This window comes from Rutilus rutilus (genome assembly GCF_951802725.1).
Source record: "Rutilus rutilus genome assembly, chromosome: 25".
NCBI lineage: Eukaryota > Metazoa > Chordata > Actinopteri > Cypriniformes > Leuciscidae > Rutilus > Rutilus rutilus.
The window spans coordinates 18,976,093-19,001,806 of NC_140229.1; the positions used below are offsets into that span (position 1 = coordinate 18,976,093).

The following is a 25,714-nucleotide window of genomic DNA, read 5'->3' on the forward strand; positions in this document are numbered from 1 at the left end:
TTGGCACAAACAGTATTGCATCCCATCAGATTCCTCATCAGACTCGTGTTATTTGTTTTCTCAAAGATCGCGAACGAATGGAAATAAAACTCAATCTCTTTTACAGATGTTGCTCTGGATGATGGTAAGTGTGTACATTTTTTAAAGGACGTTTAGTCGTAATGTTGAAACCTCAGCAATATATAAAAAATAGTTAATTTATTGATTATAATTGCAAACGCAGCATGCGATTGTTACAGACGCGATTATTATTATGGAATCAAGAACCTGTTTCTCTTACCGAATAGCTTTTAATTAATCGATTTCAAAGTGAGATTGCAGACTATTAAGCTATTTAAATTCAAATTTCCGAGACAATTAGTAGCCTAGAAGTTTCTATAGTCTAATTACACAAATGCTGTAATTTTGTAGGCTATATCAAACTTCTCGTTCAAACGGTCTTACTCATTTAATCCCCATATTTTCTCAGTTTAGTGAGAGAACATGTATTTCATTAGTTAAATATGTTAAGTTTATTCCTGGTCATAATTGAAAAAAGTTGCCCAATAAATAAAGTTTCAAACAACAAAGTAATAATTTAATAGTTGCCTATCAGACATATAAGAAACCAAAATTAATTAATATTTAATTTTTCATTTCATTTATTTAATGATTTTATAGCGTGTCAATCCATTATTCAAAATGGGTCTTGTGATCATGAGCAATGCAACTTATTTTATTCAATATTATACATATGTATTAAATATATGGTATTGTGTGTGTGTGTGTGTGTGTGTGTGTGTGTGTGTGTAATATCGTGTTTTATGGAGCTTTAACACAGACATCGTTTTTCAGAGGCGCCAAAATCATGCAGCTCTGGTCATGTGACTTTACAGCAGCCATGTACAAATGCTGACATGAAATCAAGTCAATCTGAATTTTGTTACCATATTTATTAGCCTTTGTGTAACAACTGAACACACACACACACTAAAAAAAAAACCTGACATACATTTAGACAAGGGTCAACTGCAACAACTTACCTTTTACAGTTATGTACCTTATACAGTTGTTCTTGTTCCATGAATTATTTTTAAATTGAGCTGAAACGCCTATAATAGACTCTTCAGTGTCAGTTTCCATTGTGACAACTTACTTACTTAAATGTCTTTGATTCTAACAAAAATACAGGAAACGGTTTGGTCCAGTTAAATAATTTGTCATTCATTGCACTGTATAATAATAAAACCATTATCCATAAGATTTTGGGCACTGTATATTTTGGCCCATGGCCAGTGGCTTACCAGATGATATACATACTATGCACACACCCAAATGAAAACAAAACAAAACTACCTTGAGTCTTTTGTTTTATCATACATTTATAGTTTTAATGTATTTGTCTAAGTTTTGTTTGTACGCACAAGGCATATTTTAATTCTAACATGTCATGGGTTGTTGAAATATTGCTCTTGCCAAGATATGGATGTCAGTATTGTGGTGTCTATAAATCTATCCATACATTTCCTCAAGCTTTACTTAATCAACTTGAAAGCCTTTTTTATATAATTTTTGGCATCTCACCTTGAATTTCATGTCTTAAGGTTTCTTGAACAGGAAATGAATCACTTTAGCATGAAATGCTTTTGAGACTTCTTAGCTCTGCTTCAGTGAAAGATTTGGCCTGTATGTGAGCTTCTGCAGTTATAGTTCACTAGACCAAATTGACAAATAGACGAGCCCTAAAAGGCTTTTGTGAATTGAGTCTGCATTGTGCCATTTAGGTAACCCTTTATTTTACAGTCCCCTAATTACTAGGTATTTACCTAGTAAAATACATGGTAAGTTATAGTTGGTTATTGGTAATTACCACAGGTAACAAGTATGTAAATGCAGAGAAACTACAAACTAATTACTAGGTATTTACCTGGTAAATACATGGTAAGTTATAGTTGGTTATTGGTAATTACCACAGGTAACAAGTATGTAAATGCAGAGAAACTACAAACTAACTACTAAGTATTTACCTGGTAAGCATATGGTAAATTATAGTATTTTAGTGTGTAATTACTTAAGGTGATTAGTATGCAATTACAGAGAAACTACCAGGGAAAAAAAACACCACTGTTAAATATCAACTCAACAAAGTCCTGTGTACTTGTTACCTGCTTAGGTTGGTAATAACTCCGATTTAATTGTGTACTTCCTCAGAATGTATAGGCAGACTATTTTTAGAAACACCTGCAGTATTACTCATCAATTCAAGTTAGGTTTGTAGTTATCCTAGGGTTATGTTGGTAACAGTCCATGTTTATTTATTACTATCTTGAAATTAAGACGGTAGTTTCCAATAAATTACCTTGTCTTACATAGTTGTTGTTCATTGCTACACCCATTTATAGAGGGTTTATCAAATAATTTACCTTACACTTACCTGGTAATACCCCGCAGGAACAGTTTTCCCTAATGTCATGGCACATCTTAAATACTGGGTATGTTCTTGCAAATGTTTTTTTTTGATTGCGACATGTCGTATTTCAGTCGGTAAACTATATTTGAAATGGAGAAGCGCGCGCGCCTTCACACAGAGCGAAGCCGGATTAACATTTTCATGGATTAATCATATAAAGTCTGCTCTGTAAATTACCTCATTCAAAATTATAAGAGAGGGCTGTGACTGCAACACATCGTCATGTGAACGACTTTTGGTACCGGTTTTGACATTTTCGCAATAAATAAATTATTGTGATTACACGTATGTTGTTTTTCTTCATAACTGTAGCCTATGTAGTGTTCTATCTTTGAAAATTACGTGTTAATACTACGTATTAACAATGAGACCAGGCTGGAATGTTTTAGTTAAGTTGCAGAACACACACGGTAAAAGTTTGTGATTTCAAAAATGTTTAAGCAGTAGCAAAGGATGTGGTAAGAGTCTGGTAATACCATGGAAATAAACAAGGCTTAAACAAGGACATATGAGGTAAACATTTTTGACTATATGGAAAAGGGAATGATATGGTACAATTCCGGTAATACCATGGAAATAAACAAGGCTTCCAGTACAGTTTCACTTCACTGAGTACATTTTCATGTTTTCCTTGGTAACGTTGCAGGACATATGAGGTAAAATTTTTTGACTATATGGAAAAGGGAATGATAAGGTACAATTCCGGTAATACCATGGAAATAAACAAGGCTTCATTTTACAGTACAGTTGCACTTTACTTACTGAGTAAATTGTCATGTTTTCCTTGGTAACGTTGCAGGACATACGAGGTAAAAAAATGTGACTATATGGAAAAGGGAATGATCAAGTTCTATGGTACAATTCCGGTAATACCATGGAAATAAACAAGGCTTCATTTTACAGTACAGTTGCACTTACTGAGTAAATTGTAAAAACATCTGCAAGAACATGCAGAGGTAGTTCTTGCCCTGCGGGGTAGTTACCAGGTAAGTGTAAGGTAAATTATTTGATAAACCCTCTATAAATGGGTGTAGCAATGAACAACAACTATGTAAGACAAGGTAATTTATTGGAAACTACCGTCTTAATTTCAAGATAGTAATAAATAAATAAACATGGACTGTTACCAACATAACCCTAGGATAACTACAAACCTAACTTGAATTGATGAGTAATACTGGAGGTGTTTCTAAAAATTGGCTGCCTACATTCTGAGGAAGTACACAATTAAATCGTAGTTATTACCAACCTAAACAGGTAACAAGTACACAGTACTTTGTTGAGTTGATATTTAACAGTGGTGTTTTTTTTCCCTGGTAGTTTCTCTGTAATTGCATACTAATCACCTTAAGTAATTACAAACTAAAATACTATAATTTACCATATGCTTACCAGGTAAATACTTAGTAGTTAGTTTGTAGTTTCTCTGCATTTACATACTTGTTACCTGTGGTAATTACCAATAAACAACTATAACTTACCATGTATTTACTAGGTAAATACCTAGTAATTAGGGGACTGTAAAATAAAGGGTTACCCATTTGGTTTAGCTGAATTGTGAGGCCATGCAGCTGAATTGTGATCTCCTCACTGACTGCATGCAAAAGTTAACATACCATGCTCAATCTGCCCCAGTCAATCTATATGGTTCATTTAAATGAGTCAGTGAATCAGTCTGAACAGAACATACTAATTCTGCTATATTAAGATATCGACTGAATGATAAGCCATAAACTCAATCAGAACCATAATTGCTCATTAAGAATTGCAAATTTGCAAACAATAAAACTGAAGCGTGGCTCTTATGAATCAATCAGTCAAATTGAATCATTAAAACTGATTGGTGAACCTGAATAGAACACAAAGTTATTGGTCTCAATCTTGGACTGAATCATTCACACTGATTGGTGAATAATTCTGAATGAATCATGTCTGAAGATGTGTCCGAAATCGCACAGCTACTGTCCGAGTAGGTACTTCATTTGAATAAAAATGTCTTCTTCAGGTTATTCTGCCTGACTCGAGCCAAGAACCATTACTGTTTTATTTGTAGTTTTGGAAAGCAATGCTAAAATGCTAATTCATAACAAGAATTTATAACTCAAATTACTTCAGTTACTTATTGACTTGTATATATAGACACATATGCACAACATGGTTGCATAAAAAATGATGGAAACATTAAAAGATGGGGAAAATAGCATTGCTTTTTGGTTTAGCATGTAAGCACTGAAACAATTTATTGGTTAGGGTTGGTGCAAAAACTAAATCCTGCCAGAAACACAGAATCATGGACTGAATCATTCAAACAATTTACTTTCTAACTGAATTGGATTACTAGCTTTGCTCACTGAACCATAGGTTATTCTGCCTGACTCGAGCCAAGAACTGTTGCTGATTTATTTGTACTTTTGGAAAGCAATGCTAAAATGCTAATTCATAACAAGAATTTATAACTTAAATTACTTCAGTTACTTATTGACTTGTATATATAGACACATATGCACAACAGGGTTGCATAAAAAATGATGGAAACATTAAAAGATGGGGAAAATAGCATTGTTTTTTGGTTTAGCATGTAAGCACTGAAACAATTTATTGGTTAGGGTTGGTGCAAAAACTAAATCCTGCCAGAAACACAGAATCATGGACTGAATCATTCAGACAATTTACTTTCCAACTGAATTGGATTACTAGCTTTGCTCACTGAACCGTAGGTTATTCTGCCTGACTCGAGCCAAGAACTGTTGCGGATTTATTTGTACTTTTGGAAAGCAATGCTAAAATGCTAATTCATAAGGTTAGTGACACTTAAATAACTTTAGTTATACCTTTGGGTTGTTAATATCAACTTGTAGTTAAGGATAGATACAGAACAGGTGTGCATAAAAAATGGTGGAGATAAAAATGGTAAAAAATGATGGAGATAAAAATAGCATTGGTTTAAGATGGGTTAGCATACGTCAGATTGCTTGCTGGGGCTGGTGCAAAAACAAAATCATGTCAGAAACACTGCTTATAATCTGTTTCTTTCTTTTTAAGGTTGCAAGATCATCAAAAAAATATGGCTGATATCAAAAGTCATACCTGAGAAACTTAAATGGCACACGAATATCTTCAAGTGTAACTGCAATGGCTACTGAAGCATGTTGGAGTTGAAACCACAAAACATGTTAAAAGTCATGGATGGTTATCATCTGCACAACATGTTACTGCAGTAACTTGCATAGAGACGTCATGACCAACGTGTTTCCAGCAGAAGATAACATAAGTTCGACCTTTTTTCCCGAGAACTGTCCCAACTGCACTGCGATACCTGTGTTTGAAATAGATCTCACAAAGACACTGGCTTTGGGCCTGGTGCTGATGCTCTTCATAATATTCGGTGTGATGGGTAACATCCTGGTCATCCTCTCCGTGGCCTGCCATCACAACTTTCGTTCCGTGACGCATTATTTTATCGCCAATCTGGCCGTTGCAGACCTGCTTCTGAGCTCTGTGGTGCTCCCGTTCTCCGCTGCATCTGAAGCCTTGGGACGCTGGGTATTCGGCCGCCATTTATGTAATGCCTGGACCGCGCTTGACGTGCTTTGCTGCACGGCGTCCATCCTCAGCCTCTGCGTGATCTCTGTGGATCGCTACATCGCCGTCAGTTACCCGCTGCAGTACCCTTCCTTGGCTACGAGTCGAAGGGCACTGGCGGCAGTGGCGGCTCTCTGGGCCTTTTCGGCTGCCATCTCTGTAGGCCCACTGTTTGGATGGAGGGATCCGATGCCGGAGGACGAGTCCGTGTGCAGAGTTAACGAAGAGCCGGGGTACGCCATCTTCTCCGCTGCATGCTCTTTCTACGTGCCATTGGCGGTGATTTTGTCAATGTACTGTAGGGTGTACGTGGTGGCCCGGCGGAAGACTCGTTCCATGAGCAAGAGCAGGCAGAAGAATGGGTTGAAGGAGCACGGAGTAACCCTGCGGGTTCACTGTCATAAGGAGGAAGCCGTCTGCTTGAAGCGCTCGCACTTCACCTTCATGATGAAGTTCTTCCAGGAGAAGAAGGCAGCCAAGACTCTGGGGATTGTGGTGGGCTGTTTCGTGCTCTGCTGGCTGCCTTTTTTCCTAGTGTTGCCCATAAGTGAGTACTTGACATGTATGTGAACACACAGCAAAGAAAATAATAATAATCTTAAATATATTTTAAATTAGAATGCCACAATTATGCATTTGCAAAGGTTTCTAAATTTGCTTTGGAAGTCACCTACAACTAGCCTACATCAAGATGTTAGGTCTGGCAACTCACCATAGACACTGCTCAATCCGAGGGGCGGGATAAACGGTGGTCTTTCAAATTCCTTTTGGCACACAATAGGACAGCGCTTCAACCAACCAGAGCGTTTTCCCAACAGCTGAGCTAACGTTAGTTGATAGATTCAACTTTTGGCATATCTGGCCTGCAAAACTACTAACACATCTTCCTTTTTTAAGAATGACTTAAGTGCCGTTCTTTGTTCTTTTCTCAAAGAAAAGCTTAACTCCAAGTCTTCCAGAGTCACGGACAAAGCTGATTCGAAAGACCGCTGTTCGTCATCAGCCATTCTTTGTTTTCAAGTAGCAGGGAATTCACATGGAACCGTCACAACCTCGGTCGTCATTATGTTAAGCCCACCCACCGACTCTATACACGATGTGATTGGCCTGACCTGAGTTTGTTTTTTCCAGCTTCCAAGTCAACGGAGAGTTGCTAGACTACCCTGGAAGCAAAATAAATTTTGCTGCCGCTAGGGTGCGTCTAGATTTATAGGCTAACCTACAACAGCATTCAAGTTCAAAAAACATAATTTTCTCATAATATACACTGTAGCATCACTTTGTTTCTCACCGTGTCTGAAACGGTTCGATAAAGGATTCAGTCTCTCTAAACCCCTCCTTTCCGAGAGCTTCCTCTGCTCTGATTGGTCAGATGGCCAGATTGGTCAGAAACAAAACATCCATGACCATATCTAAATTTCAGCTCCAGAGCTTCCTCAGCACTTGATGCACAGAGTTACGTACAACAATGGTGTCGGTTTTACCATATCAATTTAAGCCCGGGTCCTCATCCTTTGGACGCGCATGCAAAGTGGATTTGCTTTCGCAGCGGAGAAAACAGCATGTTTTAACATGTCGACAACATGAACCAAACTCTTCCAGGCCTCAGCTACAACTACAGCGTTTGAGGGAGGGTCTATGTAGATGTTTTTCCCGTGCAGTTAGTGAAGACCATAGGCGAGCATTATGCAAATTTGTTACAAACCTACAGTATGTAGGTTAGACTAAAGGTCCTTGCACACTGAGTCTGAAAATCTCATCTGAAATTTTCGCACGTTAAAAAATAAATATAACCTCACGCTGTGTCAATCACGTTTACACACTGCCTCCGAAACTATTGTCCGTCAAAAAAAAAAAATCGAAAAGGGTCTGATTTTCTGCGTTTTTCACATTTGTTGTAAGCATTTTGAGAGGTGTTTTGATTGACATGTGGGAAAAATCATGAGAAAAAGCATAATAGGGGCACTTTAAGGTAAAAGGTTCTTGTTTTTTTTTTTTTTTTTTTTTTTTTTTTTTTGCACAACTTAATATGTTTTGTTGAAATCATTTGTTTTACTTCGAAATAATGATAAAAGATTATGCCAAACTAATGTGAAAGTACGAATGAGATTTGAGAGCTACTGCAGAGGGGAGATTATCGTAAATATACGCGGCCGAAAATGAGATTATTTGAATAACTTAAATCTTGGTCTATTCCTCACACAAATGTGTTGTATGGCTTCAGCAGAAATGCAGTACAAGTGTCATTTTTAGTGCTCGGCTGCTTCATCCTCATTCATTTTCATTACTCTAAAAAGAAAAGTTTTCAAAATTAAGTACATATTTGTAACAATATAAGGACGAGAAATGGTATTTTGGGTGAACCCAACTTGTAATAACTCAGAGAACATATTATGTGCTAAGTAATGCTCTGAATAAGGCATGTGTAATGAACGTGTCTAAAAAACACATTTTAGATGTTATGCTTTAATTTATATTTTGTTATTCTCACACATTTCAAAACAACCCAAGGTTCTCCCACACTATAACTCTATGCGCAAACAACATTAACATAATTCTTGCTGGTCCCTTTGAGATTGCTTTTAAATGAGCTTGTTTACAACGAAAGAATGAATTATGAAAGAAAGAGAAAGTATTGCAGACTGTTTTAACCCTGCTAGTCATAGAAACACACTTAGAATAGAGGCTTTTATATGCTAAACAGCAGTTCAGAAAACTAAATATTTTGAATGTATTCCAAATGTATTTGCAGGCGAATCTGTATCATTTGTTCTTACATTTAATGTTTTATGGAAATACAGCTTATTGATCTGCCTTTCTGCTTAGTAATTGGACAGCTAAGATGCTATTATCATTTGTGTGTCTGGTTCAAAGCTTGCAGAATACTAAGAAATGCGCACATCAAAGAAAATATGAAATATCCAAAACCATTTGACCTGCCGTCTTGGAGTGACCTTATGAATGAAGCTGGAGGTCTCTTGCCGCATATAGTAATTTTGTCTTTTCTTTCTTACCGTGTCCCCAAAGGCTCAATTTTCCCATCTCACAGACCCCCGGACACTGTCTTCAAAATTACTTTCTGGCTGGGCTACTTAAACAGCTGCCTCAACCCCATCATCTACCCGTGTTTCAGCCAGGAGTTCAAGAAGGCATTCCAGAACATTCTCCATGGCCGCTGCCTCAGCAGAGCGCACAGGACCTGGAGCCCTCCGGCCTCTTATCCAGACCCTACGAACCTGCATGGACCCAAATCTCCACAGGGTTTACCATCTAGATTTACTGACTCCTGGAGGCCTACTAATGAATCGCCTTCTGCTGTGATACTGAACGAGTGCTCATTTACTGCACATGCACATAGCAACAGTGCTCTGAATTCACCTGACACATCTCTGACTCTGAAAGTTCATCAAGTTTCCATTTGCATGATGGAAGGTGAGGCTCTATGAAATATTTCTGAAAGAATGAAAGACTTCAAAGGCAACCTTTGTATGGTATTTTACAAAGACATACTGTGGAATTGAACAAGAAATGACCAAGGATCTGGCAAGATTTTGTATACAGGAGCGCCACCTTGTGGCAACATCTGTAATATGCAGCTGCACTTTTGTTAAGTGTAAAACTGAGGATTCATTCATTTGGAGTGTAAAAATCCAGCTTGGTAATGCAATGATTGTTGACAGAGCCATTTGAAACAGCTTGTTAGGGATTTTGTTTTCCACAGACCTTTTTTTATTTTTTGTAAGGACTTCAAAACTTTTAAAGGTTAAAGTTTTAAAGCTTTTAAAAATACAAATACACATACAGTGGAGTGAATTTTTTTTTACAGTGGAGTGGGTTTTTCATTGTTTTTCATATAATCTTAAAAACTGAACATTTAAATCTAAAAAAAAAGTTCATAAAGTCTTAAACATTTCTTCAAATGGTTGGTTAACACTTTACAATAAGGTTTAATTTGTTAGTAGTTAGCATGAACTATCTCTAAATATGATTATACAGCATTGTTAAACCTTTCATGTGTTTTCAAGTCTCATCTAAGTGAGCAGTGTGTAGTAGCGCATTACAAGTACATGCATGCATGATCAGATTGTCAGAGCTCTGCCCTGGCAGATTTGTCTGTTCTGTCTTTGTTAAATGTTTCCATGTGTTTTGTGTTTGAGCACATGGCTTAGTCTTTGTTTATGTTGCCATGTGCTCCCCTTGTCTTGCCTCCTTGTTTCCCTTTACCATGCACACTCGTTTAGTCCTTGTCTAGTCCTCATTTCTCTAATTGTACTCACCAGTTCCTCGTGTGCTCTACTCCCTTTATATTGTGCTTCCTTGCTTCATGTATTTGCTTCATGTAAATAGACTTGTCTCAATTTTTATCCGGGTGTTAGTGTCTCTAGAGTTCTCAGTAGTTACTGGTATCCTTACAGTTCTTGCTTTTGGTTAACTTTTTAGTTAGTTACTTTGGCTTTTTCTTTGATTTTATTATTTAGCCTGGGTTTACACTGATTTATGCTTAGCTTTCTCTAGTTATTTGTTTTGGCTGTTGTTTTGTTCTTTCCCTTAGATTTTATAAGTGTAGTTTATCAGTTACTTTCTAGTTTTTTGCTCTGCCTTATACATATTTGATGTTTGAGTGTCTTGATTTGGTCTTGTTGTGTCTTGTTTCTCCCGTTGTGTGTTGGAGTCCCGTCCCGCCCAGCCCGAGACTCCACTGACTCCTGTTATCCTGGCTTGCTGGCTGCTTAATCTTGTGCCCATCTCCTTTCCAGACAGTTGTTGTGGGACTGTTCACCTGTTGCACATTGATCCCCGTTTTGTTAAATAAACATTCGTCTGATCATCTCTGCGCTTGGATCCTATTGTTTCCAGTGACTCCCTGACACTTACTTTTTTGATGTAACGAGTAAAGTAATGCATTACAAGTAATGTGCATTATGTAATCAGATTACTTATTTATGTAAAGAGTAAAGTAACACATTACAAGTAATGTGCATTACGTAATCAGATTACTTATTTATGTAACGAGTAATGCATTACAAATAACGTGCTTTAAGTAATCAGATTACTTTTTTGATGTAACAAGTACAGTAACGCATTACAAGTAACATATTTTGTAATCAGATTACTTTTTGATGATATGAGTAAAGCATTGCAAGTAACATGCATTATGTAATCAGATTACTTTTTGATATGAGTAAAGTAACACATTACAAGTATTGTGCATTATGTAATCAAATTACTTTCTGATGATATGAGTAAAGTAACGCATTACAAGTAACATGCATTATGTAATCAGATTACTTTTTGATGATTTGAGAAAAGTAACGCATTACAAGTAATGTGCATTGTGTAATCAGATTTCTTTTTTGATGATATGAGTAAAGTAATGCTTTACAATCTAATGAAACAAATACATTTATTTACAGCCAAAAAAAAAAGTTACTGCAGATGAAGTATATTCTAACCCTAACCCTAACAGTCACAGTAATAGTACAAATTGTAGTTGAAATATAGCTAGTGATGCATGATGTACAATTTAGTGGACATATAATTTTCTCCCAAACTTGATGTTACACTTTTTTTTTACCCGCACAAGTCTCAGAATGGATGGATATTCCGTAGCAACTTGACATTTCTGACTGGAAGTCGGCCATCTCGGTTTGACAACAAAAATCCCACATACAAAGGCTTTCCACTTGGTTACAGTGTGTAGGATGATGCACTAGTGTCCACTATAGAGGTTGATGTGCAATTATGCCATCAAAACCCATGCACATGCCAAAAATGGCTTTTTAGCCATTAGCTGTCCACTAGTGACCTTGATGTGTGAAGGGGTTAATCTTAGATGCATTTACATTTTTAATAATACATTATTAAAATAAAAGTTGTATCTGTTAACATTAATTAATGCACTGTGAGCTAACATGAACAAACAATAATCGATTGTATTTTAACTAACATCAAAAAAGGTTAATAAGTGAGGTAAAATATAATACTCTAATGTTAACTAATGAGACCCCAGAATTCTTTTTTTTAATGATGAAACAAATATGGTGTTTTAATTGGAAACTTTTAACCCCACTGTATATATATATATATATATATATATATATATATATATATATATGACGATGATGTTGAATCACTAGTAGTGTTTCTGTAGTTTACAACAGGATTGAAATACTATGTCTTTGGTCATATTGATGATAATAGACTATTAAAAGACTCAGTAATGTTAGATTCATTTGTCTGCTTTAACATTGTCTTTGCTGGTTTCCTGATACTTTTCATATTGTGCATATTGCTGAAAATCAAAGAAAGAGTAGAGAAAATATTTCCATTCTCCCCCTTTTATTAATTTTCCATTTTTGTAACATCACTATCCAAGGGATTAGACACTTTTCAGCGCAAGCGAACATCCTCAAACAGCACAGCCAACAGTATAAACACCAGCACACAACAGGTTCACTTCTGGACTGGGGTTAATGGGGAAAGAGAGGGGCGGGACTAGAAATCATTGGCAACCTCAGACTGAACCATCTTTCAGTTCCCATCTGCATTTTACATAGATTACATACCACGCATAGAAGAACATTCAAGGATACATAGCAAAGTGTGTGTGTGTGTGTGTGTGTGTGTGTGTGTGTGTGTGTGTGTGTGTGTGTGTGTGTGTGTGTGTGTGTGTTAGTGCCGACAGCTGCTCTGGGATCAGAGGAAATGCTTATGGCATGTTTTATTTGAACTCTTGCATATGCTCATATGTCTCAAGGAAAAGATTTGGAAAACTCACATAGGACAATTCTGTTCTCAATTTATGCCATATTTCCGCACCAGCTTAAATAATAATAAAAACAAAGAATTAGCTTAATATGTTTGTCTTGTTTTTTTGTTTGTTTTAGTTTTTAATAATCATTATTAATTAAACTAACCATAACGTTTAATTGAGAAGCAAGATTGTGGGGAAAAAAAGAAAAGAAATTGAGTTTATTTTCTTATCTCACTGGTAAACCATACACATAAAATTGTTCAGGTTAAAAACGAAAGAAAATAATTCAACACTCCCTTATAACTTTAGCCTAACTCCGTTTTTCTTCTCAGTATTTTTGCTCTTGTTTTACAGATGTTTAACAAGACAAAAACACCAAATAAGAATTTTTTTTTTTTGCTGTCTCTCAAACTATCAATCCACAGTTCAGAGAAAAACGTGCCACCAAGAAAGGCATTTAAAACAGATTCTGTCCAGCTTGTCTTTTGGAAAGATGGGTACTACTGTACATATATGGTTTGTGCTGCACTGTAATCACAACGTAGTTGAAATGATCCAGCCATTCGATGTTGTTTTAATAGCACCAAGCCCAGAAGGGTTGCTAGGGCATATGCTTCCGATGTGTAATGTGTTGCCATCACAAATAAAAAAGAGTCGTCATAGTAACAGTAGAAAGGCAATGAGGTCAGCAAGAAACGAACAAGAAACAGGAAGAGCGAAAACAATAATAACAGTCATGAGGTGATAACAAGCAGATATAATTTATGAGGTCAGTGACCCCTCTCACCGCCATCATTAATACATCAGTCCATGCGAACAGAATGAATCATTATAACCTCGCGTCACCCTCTATTTGAGATGCACATTCATTCCAACAGAAAGCGCGCACATAGACAGTCTCGCGATGCTATAGTAACGCTGTTTTTTCCCTCCCGCAGCGGTTTCGCTTAATGAACGTTCGATTTGCGTAACAAACCATAAAAACATTATTCAAATTTAAAACGAGTCAAAATGTACATTTTAGTGAGGAGAGCATAATGTCCTGATAACTTGGAGAACTGGAACAAAAACGTCATTTTCTTAATCTGTATTTGTGTCGTGCTTCCTAGTGAAAAGATTAGCATTGTTAAAACAAGACAAATTTACATTGGATGCAAAACTGCATAAGATATGAAGACTTGTATTTTGAATGTAATTTTTTTTATTACATATTTTTGACATATTTACTGGAAAACGATTTTTTTTAAGTTTCCTATGGAACCCCTAAGGGGGATATCGGAGGAATAATTATTAATATATATATATATATAAAAGAAAACGTTTGTGTTGTTTCATAAAAAAGTATTGTATTCCCATAGAAAATTTGCGTCCACTGGAACAACTTTTGCATTTTCTCAAAAGTAGGCTATTGTGTTCCCCTAGAAACGTTTTGTGTGTGAACGCAAATTTTCTTGGGGGAACGCAAAATATTTGAGAGAGAACTCAAACATTGAAATACAGTTTTCCCTCGTAGTTTTCCCATACGTCCCTACTTCATATTATTAATATTACTAAGTTTTCTCTGAAGAACAAAAGTTTTGCAAAAATGAATGCAGATGCATTGCAAATATTTTTCCTCCCCATGTCCCTTTAGGGGCTCCGTAGTTTCCTCACTTTGGAACAAACAATTGTGTGTCTTTGAGTACACACTAAGCATACAACAACTAAGCAGCAGTGAATATGCAAGGTTAGACCTTGCCAGTGCTGGAATGAACTGGAGACTGTGTGTGTTTCTCTGTGTTGAGTGTGTTGAGTCATAGAGGAAAAGGCAAGCAATGGAGAATGATGATACAGGCCAAGATTTTGCTGATGTGCATGAGGGAAAAGAAAACAGCTGGAGGACAGGTTTAGTAAATGAAAAACAGATTATACAAGAAAGGTTCCGCCATCAGATGTCAAGATTTAAGGAAGGCACATTAAAACCAGTTAAAGCCTTTTATAACTGTGTTTTACTTTTATACTATGCCTCCTTCGTCTGGGCTGAACATTAGGTTTAGCGCCATCTACAAAACGTGGATTATCGTTACGGTTTAAAACCCCATAAAATTAAAATGACCGTTTTGTGGCATTAAATGAATGTCTATTATTGTCTAATGTACTCATATGTTAGCAAATAAACATTTAAAATGTACAGTCTTTCTCTTCAGGAAAAAATGAACCAGAAATATTGATGACTCATCTTGTACAACACATTTGTGTCCAATCAAATGCACTCTAGAATGAGAATGTCCCTCCCACAATGCCACACGCAACCGACTAGCATTAGCAAATACCAAATCATAATGGCTGTGTACCCAAAAGCCATTTAAAATAAAATAAAAACATGATCTTTCCATGTGTTTAGCCAAACTTCATGTTTCAATAGGAAATGTTAAACACAGGAAAAGAAAACTGATAACGCACTAAAGGCTATATCAGCTAACCTAGCGAGCTAGCTGCTCAGTGCATTGCCCTTTGTGATTTTAGGGCATGTTTTTCATGTTTTCAGACCAACTTGGATGAAAAACAAACAGATTAACAGAAAATCTCTTTCATTCTTTGATATAAAAATAAAAAATAAAAATAAAAAAAAAACAACACTAAAACATGGAGCTGCCATGTTGCCATGTTGAACACAGCTAATGAAAATCACCTTTAACTTACTCGGTTTTATTTTTATGATATTATGACAGTATATGTAGCATTTTACTACTGTGCTAAAAATGGATGTCGACATTAAGAATGGCGCTGACAACTCATACTCAGAAAAGCCTTTCAAAAGCACCATGACGAGTTAAGAGAACAAATATGGCACCTTTGTATCTTTTAACCGGCTATTTTACATTTAAGAATTAAGAGAAAAATCTGGCACCTTTGTATCGGTTAACCGGCTATTTTACATTTAACAGCCTTTCAGTTGTTTCAAACAAAAAACACAAACAAGCTCTTGCAGCAATACTCAGCGTTATACGTCCATCTCCGGCACAGCTTGGAGTTAAAGATACAAAAAAGACACATTAGCGTAAGGTCTGCGATATCACATTTGTTGATATAGAAATTTGCGGCATAACCACTCAATATCGTAAAATCTAACGACTCACAAGGCTTATTCGTACTGCGCAGCAACCAAACCTACAGAAACATCCTTCTGGGTTTTTCTGGCCCTCAAGCCAAAAGTATACTTCGGTTTTTACGCATAAGGTAAATGTCAGCAGCATAGTACGCGAGCAGCCTGATTTTTGTAAACTAGTGTAGGCCTACTCTATAAGCTCAGCTAGCACATGGGTTTTGATTAAAAAAAAAGATTAAAAAAAGATGATTAATTTGTCCACAAGGTGTCACCTCGTCGTTGTTTCAGCGGGAAAAGAAACGTGAGGATTAAGCGTGTGAGAGATTAAGAGATTCCCGTGACTACTTTAAACTAGTAAAAAAATACTTTTTAAATAACATTTACGGTCATAACTTCGATGAGAAATAGCTCGCAGACACAGGACAAGGATGAAACATTCTAAGCGGCCGTTCACACAGAACGCGTTTTTCCATTCCACTGCGCTACTTTTTCTTAGTTTTTCTATGTAAACAAGCGCTAGATGGACGCGACGCTGCGTTTTTTTAAAAATCACACCGCTAAAAGAGGCTAAAAGAAGATCAACTTTTTTTTTTTTAAGTCTTGAGATCTTGCTTTTTTTTACCATTCAACTGCCCGCGTCTTGCGTTTTTCAAAGCAAAAACGCATTCTGTGTGAACTGGCCCTAATGCACATGTATATTCGCGCACACTCGCTACTTGTCCGGCTGTACGCATGTCAAAAATATATACTTTAGTATACTTTAGGCTCTAGTGCATTAGGAAATTGTTACTAATTTCACAGCGCCACATCCACTTTGTTCTTTATAAGAGATGTAACAGCCTTAACCCTAACACCTTTAGCTAACACATGCTAAATTCTCAATAATCCTCACAGAAACAGCCCTCTATTTCTTCACGGCCAAAAACAACCTGGACTTTCCCCTATTCTTAACCTTTAAGAATTAAAGCAGCTTGAGCAAAAAAAAAAAAGAAAAAAAAAAAAAGATCACGTTTCTTTTGGAATGAGGACAAACCAAGGAACATTTCCAGCTAGAATCACTTGTGGTCCTCTCTTATTTTCTCTAACGTTGCTAAGCTGCTTGTTTTTACATGCGGTTTCTTCTTCAATAACATTAACATTGTTAATTAAATATCTCTGGTTGTGAAACAAAACATGGTTTTTAATTAGCAACCACTGGAAAAGCTTTCTTTTATTGACTGTTACAGAAATTATCGCATTGAATGCCACGGAAAGGGCCGGAATAGGGTCAGGGGTTCATTGATGTAAACTGATTGTTTGAGTAAAAAAAAAAAAAAAAAAACGTAATAAAAAAAGCCTAAAAATATAGACATTCCTAATGTAATAAAAGTCCTAATAGACTTTTTGCCACAAACAATGACACAAGAAACCCAGTACTCTAACCCTTGCCTTGTTAATAAGTAACAATGATAAACAGCTTCTCTAGTACACACACTTGATCCCTCCGATTTCAAAAAAGCAAATAAAGTTAAATACAAAAATAATAACATGACTCATGGTGGGTAGAAAGTACAGTATAAAAATCATACAATCAGAAGTGCTCAAATGTGGATGTTACATTTTTCCTTTCTTCACATGAGGCAAATACTTTTTTCTTCTTTAGGAAGTGGTGTAGGGTTGGGAAAAGAAAAACAAGGGAAAAGGGCGAGAGCTCGGGGGTTGGGAGAGTAGGGAGTGAAGAATCATAGGCCCTGTGGAGGGTTCGGTTCTTGATTTGACACGGTGGTTTCAGCAAACCCCTCCGTTTATAGACACCCCTCCCCCAACCCACTGTTCTCCTGTAGGCTGGAGGACAGGGGTCTAGCCCAGGCTGGTGATGTTGGCCCTGCCACCAGGGGGCGCAACGATGCGCTGGGTGTTGCGGCGGGGGATGTTGTCGTCAACCTGAGCGCCTGAAACGGATAAATCGAAAGAAAATCACCTTATGATGCATATATTTTTTACATGATGACACTCTTCCTGTGAAAAAGTGGATAATACATTTAAGTCAATTATATAAAACAACAAGTATCTCGCTAATATTAAAAATCCGGCTGGTACAGATGAGCTGACAAATAAAATAAAGTAAAATAATAAAACTTAAAATAAAATACTACAAGTGAATTTAGGTACTGATATGTCATGCATCTCAATTGATTTCTAATTGATTTCCTTGCGATGCTCACCAGAGAGACTGAAGCCAGACTGGTGCAGGTTGCGGACCGGTTGAGCGGGCTGCTTGGCAGGAGAGGTCTTGGCAGAGGAAGCGGGGGTCACAGCTTTGGGCGTCACTGAGACTTCACAGACCGGCCCGTCGTAGAGACCCCGTGGGACGCCCCTCAGTTCAGCAAGCTAAGAAACAATGGTGCATGATAATATCAGTAAAACTGATAACCTAAAACATTTAGAAAACCTTTAACCTTTAAAAAGCATTAAGTGACATTTATATTAAAAGGCAAAACATACTAATTCACGAATAAGTATATTTATAACAGAATAAGCATATATGAGCAATATCACATGAGTAGCAGTGCGATATGACTGTATATCAGCACAGCAGTGATTCGGATGTAGGTAATCACTGCGTGCTGATATATGCCATATATGTACGGTTACGAGTGTGATATTGTGTTTATACAACAGTTTGACGGCACAAATGAGTAAATAATTAAGAAACAACAACGGAGTGTCTTCAAAAACCCTCTTTTGTGCAGAACTACTTCCTTCCGCCACGGATTCAAATCTCAAAATTCAGCTTTGCATCACAGGAATAAATTACATTTTAAAATATATTAAAATAGAAATCAGTCATTTTAAATTGTACAAATATTTCACAATATTCCTTTTAAATAAATGCATAATGCATAGATGCACTACACTCACCTAAAGGATTGTTAAGAACACCATACTAATACTGTGTTTGACCCCCTTTCGCCTTCAGAACTGCCTTAATTCTACGTGGCATTGATTCAACAAGGTGCTGAAAGCATTCTTTAGAAATGTTGGCCCATATTGATAGGATAGCATCTTGCAGTTGATGGAGATTTGTGGGATGCACATCCAGGGCACGAAGCTCCCGTTCCACCACATCCCAAAGATGCTCTATTGGGTTGAGATCTGGGGACTGTGGGGGTCATTTTAGTACAGTGAACTCATTGTCATGTTCGAGAAACCAATTTGAAATGATTCGAGCTTTGTGACATGGTGCATTATCCTACTGGAAGTAGCCATCAGAGGATGGGTACATGGTGGTCATAAAGGGATGGACATGGTCAGAAACAATGCTCAGGTAGGCCGTGGCATTTAAACGATGCCCAATTGGCATTAAGGGGCCTAAAGTGTGCCAAGAAAACATCCCCCACACCATTACACCACCACCACCAGCCTGCACAGTGGTAACAAGGCATGATGGATCAATGTTCTCATTCTGTTTACGCCAAATTCTGACTCTACCATCTGAATGTCTCAACAGAAATCGAGACTCATCAGACCAGGCAACATTTTTCCAGTCTTCAACTGTCCAATTTTGGTGAGCTCGTGCAAATTGTAGCCTCTTTTTCCTATTTGTAGTGGAGATGAGTGATACCCGGTGGGGTCTTCTGCTGTTGTAGCCCATCCGCCTCAAGGTTGTGCATGTTGTGGCTTCACAAATGCTTTGCTGCATACCTCGGTTGTAACAAGTGGTTATTTCAGTCAAAGTTGCTCTTCTATCAGCTTGAATCAGTCGGCCCATTCTCCTCTGACCTCTAGCATCAACAAGGCATTTTCGCCCACAGGACTGCCGCATACTGGATGTTTTTCCCTTTTCACACCATTCTTTGTAAACCCTAGAAATGGTTGTGCGTGAAAATCCCAGTAACTGAGCAGATTGTGAAATACTCAGACCGGCCCGTCTGGCACCAACAACCATGCCACGCTCAAAATTGCTTAAATCACCTTTCTTTCCCATTCTGACATTCAGTTTGGAGTTCAGGAGATTGTCTTGACCAGGACCACACCCCTAAATGCATTGAAGCAACTGCCATGTGATTGGTTGATTAGATAATTGCATTAATGAGAAATTGAACAGGTGTTCCTAATAATCCTTTAGGTGAGTGTATACACGTATACTGTATATGCCATTCAGTATATACACCCACTGCGGGTCAAAACTTTGAAATAATTACAACATTTTTTATGTTTTACAAACAAGTCTTTTATGATAACCAAGGGTGTATTTAATTGATCAAAAAGACAGTAAACCATTCATATTGTGAAATATTATTACAATTTAAACACCTGCTGCTCAAGAAACATTTTCATTATTATCAATGTTGAAAACACCAATGCTAGAATATTTGATATGGTATAATATTCTATCAAAATGATATTGTAATATTTAAAATAATCCTATAATAATAAAAAAAATATATATACACACACACACACACACAATGAATAATTATAATAATTATATACAATTAATAACAAGTAATAATAATAATAAACCGGTATGATAATGAATAATATGGTCAGCGGCAGATTGTGTATCTATAGATTTCAGATTAGAAAACCTGATTAAAAAAAACGTTGATCTATAACTCACCCTGCTGCGAGCCTTTATCCTCTTGTAGACATAGTCAGGGAAAGGCTTACGGCTCACATAGCGTCCAGATCCCTCTGTGGTGTGGAGATTTCCGTCCTCCAGTACGATCTTTCCCTGGCTGATGACCACCAGGGGCACCCCGCGCACCTCGGTACCCTCGAAGATGTTGTACTCCACTGCCTGGAAAACAAGAAGCAACGGCATGACACTGCATGTTGAAACTCAGTTTCGGGATCAGGATCAGTACACAACACAAAACCATACTGATGATTTGCAGACATTCCCGACGTCATTTGCACAAACTCTGCTCTCCTTGAGAGATAGTTATTTTGCATTGCTCTAAAATTCCTTCCACATACTGAAGCATGATATTCCGGTGAAAATGGAGGTGATGATGATATCCCATGTTGGAAATCATTATTGATCCTTTCAGAAAGCTATTTAACAATATGTTGAGGACAAGATGTCAGAACAGACCATATTTGCAGCCCACCTGTTTAGAATGGTTGTAGAAATACAGGACAAAGAAAAATTGTGGAAATGGGAGGGAGTGAATGAGGGAGGAAGTACTGTATATTAAAGTTTACAGGGTGTGTGTGTGTGTGTGTGTGTGTGCTGGCACGTGTGAACACCCTTCTGAAGGCTACTGGCGCTTTGCTAAAAGCAATACAGAACATCCCACAAGACCTAAAAACAGCATGAGGTTATTCAGTGAATCTGATAATCAACACGCACACATGCTCAAACACCAAGCGGTTGCCTACAGTCCTGAATACACACACACACTCAGGACTTTTGTCTTGTTTTTCAGCACTGTCCCTGAGAGGCAAAACTGTGTAAATATTAAGCGGTCACCACCATTCAAAAGTTTGGAGTCTGTAAGATTTTAAAAGTTTTAAGAACTTAAAGAAGTCTCTAATGCTCACCAAGGCTGTGTTTATTTTAAAATGTTCAAGATTCTTTGGGATGAATAGAAAGTTCAAAACATTTGTAACACTGTAAAAAAAGCTTTACTTTTATTCCATTTGACACGTCCTTTCTGAATAAAAGTCTACTGACCCCAAACTTTTAAATGGTAGCGTATTTTTAGCATATATATATATATATATATATATATATATATGTAAGGGATAATGTATAGCGAGGCGGTTGTTATAGCGAATAACAACCCCGACAGGCTGAACGGGAGGTCTTAAATCAGCCTGAAGGGGTTGTCATTCGCTATAACAACCGCCTCGCTATACATTATCCCGCTTATTACATGGCTACCTACAAAATAAATAAATAATTTGACACATAATATTGATTTAAAAAGGAGTTTATTGATTTAAAAACGATTGTATTGCTTCCGCTAAAGAAAATAGTCCGTTCCGCGTCCATAGCAACGCTCTGTTTTTCATGGTAATGGTGTGTTATCAAGAAATAACAGACCGCATTCTACACTGGAATTCAACCAAGCCATGTAATATATATATATATATATATATATATATATTAAATTTAATTTATTACTATTATTTTTCTGTTTTCGCCATTGGGAAATAATTCTTTAAATATTGAGTGAGGTTTAGGCTTAAAACAAGAAAATTATAGATTATTTTATTTTTCTAAAACAAGTATATTTTATATTATTAAATATTATATATTAAATTACATATTGCTCATTTATTAATAATATAAAATAAATATATACAAATTTAAATGTATTAATATATTATTAATGTTATTATTAATTATACCTATAATGTATAATGTATATAAATATAATATATTTAAATTATTTATTTTAGGATGTTTAGATATATTGTTAAATATAAAATCCACTAGACAAAAGAACACAACCCTCTAAGGCCAATGTGTTTTAAGCTCATGAACACAAATAGAAGACATGGCATCCTGCACAGTGTTACGCCTCCAAACCAGGAGGGAGACATCAATTACCCAGGCAGAGCTCCGAATGACATCACTCGCATGAGTAACATGCCCACGCCCAACATTTGGTCAGCACAACCAATGTTCTATGGTCAGGACTGCAAACCACGTCCTTAAAAACACAACTTTGCTCACTGGTTAACTATACTGAGGGACATAAATTTGATGGCATGAATACAAGTCAAATCACATAAACACAATCAATCAGTAATGTGCATTAATGAGTCACAGTAAGACCAGGAACATGTGTTAGGAAAGTAAATAGGGTCTATTTTGATGTCTAAAACTTTCTGAGTGTATGACATGAAAATGGATATGACAATGTTTTTCTGTTTGGTCTTGGCGGAATAGATCTGCTACTGCTGTTATTGCTGCTGCTGCAGAGCAAATACAGGACTTGCTACTGTCATTCACGACACACTGCTGTTAGACATGCTGCTGCTGTACAGTATAGCATAGATGAATTCCCCGTAGCAGATTTATACAGGTGGAGCTGGGGAAGGTGGAGGGTTTCTGAAAGCACGCTGCAACTGCTACAGCAAATGCTGACCAAATATTTGAAGGTTGAGCAGTGAGCTCATTGGCTACTGATGCGGCAGGAACCAATCATCTGTGCCCTATAGATAATGATGTGATTGCAAGCAAATTGAGTTAAGGACCTATCAGCCTGCACCATCTAGAGTTTCATGACCGAACTTTGTATTTCACGTTGGTTTTAAACACACATGACATTGCTGACAGCAGAACTCACCAGATTGTGGCTCTTCGCTGAGATGATCTTTGTAACATCAGGCTCCCACAGAACCAGATCAGCATCTGAGCCCACGGCAATGCGGCCCTTACGTGGGTACAAGTTGAAGATTTTAGCGGCGTTGGTGCTGGTGACGGCCACAAACTGATTTTCATCCATTTTTCCAGTTACCTACGAATGACAGGGACCACAGGGAGAGATTTGTCTTGTTTGTGTTTGTGTCCACTTGAGTGTGCTTGTCTGTTCAGCTCGGACTATTTAGACTGATTTTGTTTATATGATGGAAGGAAGAGTAGATGCTGCACTGTGGAAACTTGTAACTCCTTACTGTTTGCAGACTAGTATTTCTGTCTCACCACACATTTGTCCCAGATGATGGACATCCTTTCCTCAGTGCCATTGGTTCCTTCAGGGATGAGGGTGAAGTCGTCTTTACCCACAGCTCTCTGGGCGGTGTTAAAGGTGCAGTGAGCACTTCCTGTTACCTGCAGATCCCCACTATAAGAAAACACATATAATGTTAGGACAAAACAAATGGGTCAAACAGTTACATTTATATACTAAGCAAACCCATTTTCCCGCTTGAGAGCGTCTTTAAAGACCCCCTGTGGTGAAGTTTTTAAGGTTGTTTATATGTCTATGTGGTGTTTTTAATATGCTTTAAAGGGTCATGAAACCCTAAACAAACTTTTTGAGATTTTAACAGAGGTATGTGTGTTGAACATCATTGAAGACAATGTTAGCATCTGTTAGATTTAATTAGATTTCAGTTTTAGTTAGATTAAATAGATTTAATCTCTTTTTGTTACGCTATTTTCATCTTCCGGGTTTAAAATGTACATTGAGTCCACGTCACAGGTTGTAACTGGCAGTGCACTATATTACTTTGATGATAATTATTCATGAGACTGAGTTTTGTGAGGAAGACTTGAGCTGAAAGAGGGGGGTTTCATGACTCTTTAAGACAAACCATGTGAAAATTCATAAGTCCACACAAGAGTATTTGCTCCTTAATACTGCAGTGATCTAAAATCTCAAAAACGCGGTTTGGAATCGCCAGTGTTTCTGACGTCACAAGCTACCTTGTAAACCAAACACGTCAGCGTGCCGACGGGCTTTAGCATATCATCATTACTATGCTCTGATGCAGGGGAGTCTCAAGAGAAGCCAGGTTATCCAGGTATATTTTTCTGTTGATATGAATAATTGTTCTCAGTCGGAAAAGGGTGGCTTGCTCACCCTTGGTGCAGAGTTCCTGCCTCAAGTGGAGGAGTTCAAGTATCTTGGGGTCTTGTTCACGAGTGAGGGAAGGATTGAACGGAAGATCGACAGGTTTACCGGTCGATCTACGTTCCTACTCTCACATACGGTCATCATGAGCTGTGGGTCATGACCGAAAGGACAAGATCTCGGATACAGGTGGCAGAAATGAGCTTTCTCTGCAGGGTGGCTGGGCGCTCCCTTAGAGATAGGGTGAGGAGCTCGGTCACTCGGGCATCTGTTCCGGATCCCTCCTGGACGCCTTCCCGGGGAGGTGTTCCAGGCACGTCCCACCGGGAAGAGACCTCGAGGAAGACCTAGGACACGCTGGGGGGATTATGTCTCCCGGCTGGCCTGGGAACGCCTCGGTAATTACATTTTTTTTTTATTTTTTTTTATGAACCTTAACTCATTTCTTCAGACCTACGTGCCATCCAGAAACTTGGAACAAGTAAACATCGTCTTGTGGTGCCATTTTGTGCCAAGAGGCACAACATCTCTTTCCAGGACCTTTTCCTTGACTGTTCCCTGCTGGTGGAATGATCTGCCTAACTCAACCAGAGCTGCTGAGTCCATAGCCATTTTCAAGAAACGGCTGAAGACACATCTTTTTCGGCAGCACTTGATCCATTAATACTAACACTTTCTCTTCTATTCTATATCTATTTATACAAAAATAAAAATAAAATGCATGTACTGCGTTAGATTAAACTGGGAAGGGTCATAGCACTTGCATATTGTTGTCCTATTGTTAGTTTAACTGCTTCTATTGTTTTCATTTGTAAGTCGCTTTGGATAAAAGCGTCTGTTAAATGAATAAATGTAAATGTTAATGCTGATTGTTATTATTATTTTAATAAATATTTAAAATGATAAATGTTAAATTGTGTCCTTTTATAATCACTTTGAATATTAACTTAATTATTCAATTTAATAATTCAAAATAATAATAATGATAATGGTAACACTTTACAATAAGGTTCATTATTTAACATTAGTTAATGTATTAACTAACAATGAGCAATACATTTGTTACTGTATTTGTTAATCTTTGTTAATGTTAGTTAATAAAAATACAGCTGTTCATTGTTTGTTCGTGTTAGTTCACAGCGCATTAACTAATGTTAACAAATACAACATTTGATTTTAACGTATTAGTAAATGTTAAAATTAATAGTAACTAAGATTAATAAATGCTGAAGTATTGTTCATTCTTAGTTCATGTTAACTAAGGTAGTTAACTAATGTTAGCTAATGAACCTCATTGCAAAGTGTTACCATGATAATTATAATAA

General features: G+C 37.1%; 2 protein-coding genes across 3 annotated transcripts in view; one reads left to right on the forward strand and one right to left on the reverse strand.

The window, feature by feature from the left end:
• Window positions 1-10,823, forward strand: adra1ab (adrenoceptor alpha 1Ab). Its single transcript, XM_084399687.1, has 3 exons — window positions 1-124; window positions 5,492-6,578; window positions 9,059-10,823. The coding sequence occupies exons 2-3, from the start codon at window positions 5,636-5,638 to the stop codon at window positions 9,475-9,477; spliced, it is 1,362 nt and encodes a 453-aa protein (XP_084255813.1). The 5' UTR covers window positions 1-124; window positions 5,492-5,635; the 3' UTR covers window positions 9,478-10,823.
• Window positions 10,824-15,378: 4,555 nt separating this feature from the next.
• The window catches only part of dpysl2b (dihydropyrimidinase like 2b), a 29,211-nt gene continuing 18,875 nt past the window's right edge, over window positions 15,379-25,714 (reverse strand). The window contains exons 10-14 of one of the 2 annotated variants that reach the window (XM_084401004.1): window positions 23,516-23,657; window positions 23,160-23,330; window positions 20,477-20,656; window positions 18,078-18,243; window positions 15,379-17,804 (exon numbers count right to left, since the gene is read on the reverse strand). In XM_084401004.1, coding sequence (XP_084257130.1) covers window positions 17,713-17,804; window positions 18,078-18,243; window positions 20,477-20,656; window positions 23,160-23,330; window positions 23,516-23,657 — 751 coding nt within the window. In that variant the 3' untranslated portion in view covers window positions 15,379-17,712. The remainder of the gene's footprint in view (window positions 17,805-18,077; window positions 18,244-20,476; window positions 20,657-23,159; window positions 23,331-23,515; window positions 23,658-25,714) is intronic. The other variant, XM_084401003.1, reaches the window with a different exon arrangement.